This window comes from Plasmodium fragile, assembly GCF_000956335.1.
Source record: "Plasmodium fragile strain nilgiri unplaced genomic scaffold supercont1.7, whole genome shotgun sequence".
Taxonomy (NCBI): Eukaryota; Apicomplexa; class Aconoidasida; order Haemosporida; family Plasmodiidae; genus Plasmodium; species Plasmodium fragile.
In genome coordinates this window covers 279,363-287,964 of record NW_012192587.1, presented here as the reverse complement: position 1 = coordinate 287,964, position 8,602 = coordinate 279,363, and the positions used below count along the sequence as shown (strand labels likewise).

The following is an 8,602-nucleotide window of genomic DNA, read 5'->3' as shown; positions in this document are numbered from 1 at the left end:
TCTACTTCCCCTTTTTTTGCACTTTTTCCGTATTTTCCATTATAAAATCCCCTCCCCTTTTTTGTTGTATATTTTCGGTCCATTTATTTCTGTGTGTTTGCTCATCCCCTGCGTTTGTGCGGCTTATCCATCCAGCATAGCACGCGCATTGCCTTGTATTGCCGGTTAAACAAAAATGATAAAGAGAAGTGTAACAAAATGAAACGAGCTATAGTCGAACCAAAGAGAGAAGTAATATATGCATGCATGTGTATGTACCGCACATGCATTTTAGCACTTGACATGTGTAGACACAAGAAGGGATGAGAAAAATAAAGAAATACCCCCACGAATTATGAAGGTCTGTGTTCGAAAACATTCGCCATGCACGTATGATTACACGCGCCAGGGGAATCCCAAACGGGGTGGGGAAATCACATCCACTGCTGCTACCAGCGGGAAAGTCTTCCTTTTTAATCTGTCCCCACACAATGGCATGGGACAAAAAAGCTTGTTTGATACGTCATTGGAAAACAATCCTCCTCATGAAACGCACAATCGACAACACCTGCGACAGGAGCAGACAAATCACACATCAGTAGAGCAGTTACTACGCCTTGTCCTGCTAGATTGGCTTATAGAGCGACTGATTTGTCAACTCATCCTCCACGCACTCTCAGAAGTAAAAAATCGCATGAGGAACATACTGCTCCATTGGATCAAAACGTATGTACTGTGTCTTTGTAAGCTTCTTCACTTTGCGAACACCACAGATATACGCAATCTACGTTTTGACCATGACGATGACGAAGACAGAATTATTCATCCCACCTTAGATGAACCTCCCCCCATTTACAAAAAAAAACTGACCAGTGAAGATTGTAGCAGTGGGGCATGCATCCCTCTCAGAGCGAATAAAATAACAGGAGACCATAAAAAGTATAATCTCGTTCGACAAGAAAAAAATCATTCTTCCGGACTTATTTGTTCACAACAAGCAGAAATACGCAAACGAGAGAAAATTAACCCCACTCGTCATTTTTGGATAAAGCGGAACGAGGATACAAATTTGGAAAATTCTCTAACCGTTATAAGTGCATTTTTAAAAAATAAGATTATGTCATCGCATTATAAAAATGTACAAAATAGCGACCCACATTTATATATCCATTGGATGGTGCAGAATAAATGTCATTTTATTCATAGAGCAAAAGGGAAAGGCTTGTTCTTAAAAGAGTTCCCATCATTAAGGGATATGTTACACATAATAATTATTCATAAAAGGAAGTCTCTCGTTTTTTACCTAATAGATGGAGAGATCTTCTTCTTCCTCTGTTACCTTTTGAATACCTCTCTTGCTCAAGTGAATGATTCGATTTTTTTATTTTTTGAAAGTTATCTACCTTTAGCAAATGTGTATACAACTAGACACGCCCATGGTATATGTAGCTACATAGCACATACATGGGAAGTCGGACTGTCCGCGTTGTTCTCTAAGTTGTGTTGTTTGCGGGATGGTCAAGGAAGAAGCCAAGATCCCTCTTCAGTAGAAACTAACAATCAGGAGAAAAACGGAAATCACGAAAAAAATGAACGTGTAAATAATCCCAATACGGTGAAGGAGAGATACAAACGAGATGGCGCAAAATTACGATTCACCAAAAGTAGCATTAATTACCCATGTGATGAACTCCAGGAGGAATATCCAAAGCACCCCGATAGAACACATAAGGTTAACATAAACGCATATAAAAAAAAAAAAACTGCAGCAGTTGAAAAGTTGGTAGATAAAACTAGTGCTAAGGAAACGTCTTCCACAAATAGGGGCGAAGACAAAATGCACATGAGCCAAAATAGGGATAAACAGAAGAATCCCCGTCGCACGTGCGGAAACCACGAGGGCAATTACCAACATGAGAAAAACGAAAAAGAAAACGAAAACGATAATGGCAACAAGGAGGAAAATCACAGCAGGAGAAGCGGAAACAGAAATGGTGATAACCGCAGAAGTAGCAGCAACGGGGATAGGCACAACAGCGATGACAACAACAATAATGATAGAAACGATGATGGAGTGGAGGAGGATGACGAGGATGATAATGAAAAGGAGGAAGAGGATGATGAAGAGGAAGAACAAGACGATGAGGATGGTAAGGGAAGTGGTCAGGGGGGGGAACGGGAGGCCGAGCCATCTGACGTTATCACTGAAGAGTGTGACGAAGAAAAGGGCGAGCACAATGATGCAAACGATGCATGTGGGAAGAAAAAAGGAAAAGATATCAAATTGGAAGAGGATGATGTTAAAAATGGTGCTACAGGTATGCAGAGCGATTCAAATGCAGAAGACGGAAGCGGTAATAAAGAACTGAGTGAAGGAGTCAAGGTCGACTCAGTGCAGGAAGGCAAGAACGTGTTAGATTGTCACAGTAGTGCAGGGGAGGATCGGTCTAATATCAACATTGCGCATACTTCCGCACGAAGGAGCAACGAAGTGGGGAGGTTAAATAACAAGGAAAAACAAAATAACATCAAAAAGGACATCAATGAGGAAGAAAGTAACTCCGGAGAAGACCGCAGTGGTAGCATACAAGCCAACATCAGCAGCAAGTGCAGGGGCAATGGTGTAGGTAGCGATCAACGGAATGACCAAACCGGGAAAGACGAAAAGGATGAAAAAGACCTCCGAATCATGAACAACATGCTGAAAAATCTGTCGTTCATGTCGTTCAACACGGGGTTGCTTGAATACAAAATATGCGGTGTGTGCATATACCAGAACCCACCATTTATTTCCAACCGATTGCTGCACATTCCCTATGCTTTAAAAAAAACCAATGCAGACATCATAGCGTTGCAGGAAGTATATGATGAGAAACACGTGGAGTATTTAAAGAACCACCTGTCGGCCAAATATCCATTCTGTGCGAGGGACAATTATTGTAGTGACGTCTTTAAGGAAAAATTTGGCCATGTGACTGTCGCACGGGAAGACGAATTCGATGAGAGCAATCGCCAAGATGGCAGAAACGGCTCAAGCAAAAAAACATCTAACAGTTACGAAAATGGCAAGCGAACCAGAACAAGCACCAACAACCCAAACGGAGGAAACAAAAAGGAATCGCGTAACAAAAGAAAGAAATATTTTGCCCTCCACCACGGATTACTCGTATTTAGTAAGTACCCCATTATCTACTCCTTTTTTCACGGATTCAAACACGTAACTTACCTGGAATATTTATTCGGTACAAAAGGATTCTTAGAAGTTGTCATTGATGTCCCTTTTTTTAGTTATATAACTTTGGTCAATATGCATCTAGCTAGCGGTGCCGCAGACACAGAATCTAAATATATCGAACGGGTTCGTGATTTCGAAATTAAGCAAATTATGGAAATAGCTAGAAATGCTGAGAAAAGAAATACCATCCCAATAATTATTGGAGATCTGAATGCTGCTCCCAATTTGTGTCCAAATAATTATTCCTCCTTCATTAAAAGGGGTTGGAAAGACGCTTGGCTTTATGCTAGGAATGTCAAAAAGAAGAAAACAAAACAACTCATAGCGAAGGCATTACCACACCTACACAAAAAAAAGCCGCGTACAAGTTCTCCCACCAGTTCCAACTCGTTCAGTCATTTATTCCCCGGGGTTGAAAGCAATCCCAAGAATTTGGTCACGGATGAGGCCAAACAGGACACCAAAAAGGTTCAAGGGGCAGGAAGAGAACAAAATCACACTAGTCATAATGACCAAGAGGGGGACAAAAATAATCATAAACAGAATACAATAAGCGGCATCACCAAAAAGGATAATATATACATTAACCATTCGGTGAATGCACAAAAAAGTATCTACCTTGAGAGGCCACCCTTGCATAATAAAGTGGACACAAAAAATGATGAACTGGGTAGCAACAGTTCCTTGCGTGTTTTCCCCAGTTTTAACTGCTCGGAAAATAACGACAGTATAGTTTACTCCAATTCAAGAAAAACACTCTCTAGCTTTTGCAAAAATGTTGAATCTTATGATGGCATATATCATAATGAGGGGTGCACGAACGAAAGGAAGAAATGGAATGTGGATGACAACTCCGTAGAATGCCACCCATCAGTTTGTTTAAAGTGCGCTAATTTGAAGAATCACGCAAGCGAAATGGACAAAATGAATAGGGCACTATATAAACACATGCAATTTAGGAACGGCCTTCAAAGAAGGTACTCCGGATCCGTTCCCCATGTGATCACTGCGTACAGGAGATGTGTAGTGACGACAATACCCTCTACACGGTTCCTCATTCCTAGTAAGAAAGTAGCAAAAACAGTTTCAAAAATGATCTGGAGAAGAAAAGGATATATTTTGCGCGCGAGTTACATGAGACTAAAGCCTTATCATAGAAAAGGGCGCACAAAAGGATGTCACCACAAGGAGCATATGCCCTGTGTCAAGCGAATTCTTTCCAGTGGCAAAAAGCACACGCTTATTGAAACAGTTTACAATATGAGCCCTTCACAAAGTGCCAACATTCCTTACTGTAGAATTATCTCCAATTCGAGCAGTGCCAATCGCAAGGATAACTCACCGAATGTAATTCCAGATCGACAGGGAGAAACACACATGCCCACTGATGAAATGCATTATAGGCAAATGTCCCACCTGAGTAGTAAGGGAGATGATGTGGTAGATCATCAGGAAGGAGACCGCCATCTGTTTGAATGTGTCCTCCGCGTGAACAGTGCAGAAGATGACCTTTTAGACCCCCCCATGGGGCAGCAAAATGACCCCAACTGCTGCGCAGATAAGGGAGTTAAAGGGGTGAAAAAGGAAAAACAAAGCAATATAGAAAGTTGCTCCACCTGTGATGTGTTCAAAAAGGACGACAAAATCAGCAATACCATTGTAAACCCGACATACCCTCTACGCAGCAAGAGCGATGGAGAAAATTTGATGCTCCACATGGAGGAAGACCAGGGGGAATACCAGGCCACAACAGATTTACACCACCATTATTACAGTGACCAAAATATATTCTCCAGTGACATGTCAAGTGAGAGCAACCACTCTTATACGGATCTGTATGATGATGAGGACGAGGCCAACTGGTTCAGTGATCGAAGTTCGAATGCGTCAAGGAATGACTTTCACGAAATGACTGAAATAAGTGTTCCAATCGAGGCAGAGCCCAGCCGGGTGGTCAACTGCATGACAGAACAGGCATTCGCAAATGGAGACACAATGGGAAAGACAACAGAAACGATAAAAAAAGAACTTCACACTTCGGAAAACAACCAACTGACTGATAAAAAATGCACAAAACGAGAAGACAAAATTATGACACACTGTGTACCACCTCCAGAAATGCGAGAAGAATGCAGTGGAGATGAGAAGACTCCTCTCTTTCATCCTAAAGACACTTCCCAGATAAGTATGTCGAATGGGAAGGATGATGACACCTCGACCCATTCTCAAATGCACGGAGAAAAGGATTCCACGATGAAAGGGATAATCACTTTCCATAATAATCAGTTAAATGGGCATAAGGAAAAAGTGCACCATGTGGATGAAAATTGTGAAGACAAATTGAAGACACCAAATGTTTGTTGTGCTTTTTTGAAAGAGGAATTAGCGGGGAGCGGAGAGACCCACGAGAAAGACGCGCTCATGAGTGATGTGGGTACAAGAAGGGACGACAATGACTGGAATGTGACTTATCATATGAGCAAGAATGGAGCAAATAAAAACAGTTGCCATGATAAGATGCAGAACCTACCATACACTAGTACACACCCCGCTGAAGAAAACCCCCATTTCAATACGAACAAAAAGAAGAAAAAGATTAGTAAGCTATCCAAAAAAATAAAACAAATGAAAAAAAAAATCTTTTATAACATTCTGAGGAATTACGAGAGGCACCATGATGGCGGGGTTGAAGAGAGGACGCCCTTGAAGTGCAAGCAGGGCAAGTCACAAAAGACGAAGCACGAGAGAGAAGAGAGCAACTCACGTACTCCAGAAGACTTCAAGCGAAAGGCCAAAAAAAATCATCATTGTATTTGTTCCCTGAACGAAAGAGAGTGCACCGAGAAGGTGACCAACTGCAAAGGAGAGGCAACACCAGCCGAAGATCACTCACCCATAAGTGATGTAGCCGAGTCGCTAAAAAAAGAAATAACAAATGAAAAAAGGAAAAATAACAGCGACAAATTCCTGCACTTGTCCAAAAAATGGCACAATAATAGAACTCAAAAAGCGCTGAAAAAAGACATTTTCTATTTCATTAAAAAGTTAAAATTTAAAACGACAAACAAATTAAAGCAGAAATTTCGTACATGTGCAAAAAATGTAATGGGCAGTTTAAGTGAAGAAAAGAAATTTGTGCTAAAGGGGAAATTACACAAAGGGGAACCTCAAGGGATTCACAACAAATGCCCCTTTGTCCAAAATAATTCGGACCCTCCAAGATCCTTCAGTAGCGTAAAACTGGCAGAGGATTTTATGAAAATGTGTGACTGTGCTCCGCTGTCAACAAAGGAAAGGAAGCAAAAGTGTAAAAATTATAATCGTGGAAAGGCACCAACTATGGAGGGTCCAGAAAATTACCCAAAAAGAAAAAAAGATTTCATTTTTAGAAGAAGGAAAAAAGAGCAACAGGATAGGCATCACACAATGGACAATATCAGTGAAGGAAGAGTCCCCTTCCATGATCACAATTGCTTCAATTCAAATCGAATTTCTTCTAAAAATAAAAAATGTACACATGAATGCAGTCGGGTAGAAGGCGGAGAACACAAACAGAAACATTTGCACAACAAAATGAACCTTAATATAAAAAATAAAAACTTTTTTAAAATTAGAAGCGAAGAAAACATTTCTAGTGATGAATATACATGGGATCCCCTAAACCCGCTCAATGTCATTGGCCCCCATTCCAGGTGTAACGGACTGAGGTGCGATTATATTTTCTTTCCCCCCATCAGTTACAATAATGGAAAGGGTAGCAGGGGGCGAAAGAACAGCACAAATGAAAAAGGGAAAGTTAGAAAAAAGGGAAACACAAGTGCAACAGAAAAGGATGGGTCATGTAAGATGGGTGCGGTGAAGCCCCAGTCAAGTGTACACATAAATAAAATGCGTGACGATGAGCAACTTGCAATGGGTCGGGGAAAAGCCACAAAGCGATCGAACATGTCATTTGATCCAGTTGGTTCCAATTGCGAAAGTCAGAAGTGCTCCAATTCTGTGTGGAACACGCAGAATGACATCTTCACCGAGACACGCAATGGAAAGGACAGAAAGGATGATCACCAGGCAACGGAGGAGCGATACGAAGAAACTCTCAATCTAAGAAAATATAACGACCTAAAAATTTTGAAGCACTACTATATTAAGAGTGCCAAGATACTTTTTAACGAACCCTCCGTCATGGTCCACACGTACAGGAATTACAAAAACTTCAATTGCTGTTACTCCTTTTGTATGAAGATAAAGAATGTTCATTTTGTGACAATGTCTGACCATTATGCTATTAAGATAGATTTGAGACTAAAAAAGAATCACAAGTTTGTTCGGAACAGCTAGAGGGGGGGTGATATATGTCGTGACATCTTAGCAAGCTGCGCCTCTTCTTTGTAGAGGCATTCAAATGAACAGTTGCGCTCAGGTGCTTGATTCTTGTGCCTTTTTCGAGCACGTATTTTATGCTATGATATGTTAGATGTAGTGTTCATTTGATGTTTTTTTTTTTTTTTTTTTTTTTTTTTTTTTCTCGGTCTCCCCCTCCATGTGTCCCCACCCGTATAAATCAATCCCGTCGTATGCGGGGTCCATATGCGTTTAATTAAATTTAATTTATACCTCATTAATTCGCTTCGTTTCGCGATTCTTATTATTCCAGCATCTTCATTTATTTTCATTTTATATTTATTTTTCTGGCAAACCCCATTTGCAATATGTTCTATGTAGCTTCATTGATGCTATATACCGGGTGACCATCGCACCTGCCAATTGGTTCAAATTAAATATTATTAAGTTTGAAAATTGTGCATTTTTCTTTTTTTTTTTAAATGCTCTTTAATACATTCCTTTTTGTACAGTTGTACAGTTTACACTAGCATATACATATGTGCACATGTAAGGACCACTCAACCACCTCTGTGTCTATGCTGGTGTTTTTTGTGCATGTGCTCTAACTCTCATACACCTTATTTTTTACACATATATGCATATTTCATTTTGAATTATTTAAGTAAATCACTTATAAATGCTTCAAAAGAAACAAAAATGTAAATCTCAAAGTTGACAAAATTGTTAATTAGAGGGAAAAAAAAAAATGCACAAGCAACTTCGCAGTCGACGTCTTCAAATTTGTGAATCAAACATTTGAAGTACACGGGTGTGCAAGGAGGATTTAAAAGTTACAAATGGCGACGTCACGATTTGTCGCTTTCCCAAATTGTGTGGGGAAGCGCAATTGTAGGCATAAGTAAATGCGCAGGGGAAAATATACGCTCGCGGCTTGGCGGTGTCGCAATTCTGTGCTCACAATTTACTCCAATTAGTTAACGCCAAACGGATGCACATATTTAACACTTAAAAAAAGGGAGGAGGAAAAAATGAAAAAGAGAACTG

The 8,602-nt window shown here is 40.3% G+C and overlaps 1 protein-coding gene across 1 annotated transcript; it reads left to right on the top strand.

Annotated features, from left to right (window-relative positions):
* Window positions 1-334: 334 nt before the first annotated feature.
* Window positions 335-7,552, top strand: AK88_00896 (uncharacterized protein; the record flags this gene model as incomplete). Its single annotated transcript, XM_012478540.1, has 1 exon — window positions 335-7,552. The coding sequence occupies one exon, from the start codon at window positions 335-337 to the stop codon at window positions 7,550-7,552; it is 7,218 nt and encodes a 2,405-aa protein (XP_012333963.1).
* Window positions 7,553-8,602: the final 1,050 nt, after the last annotated feature.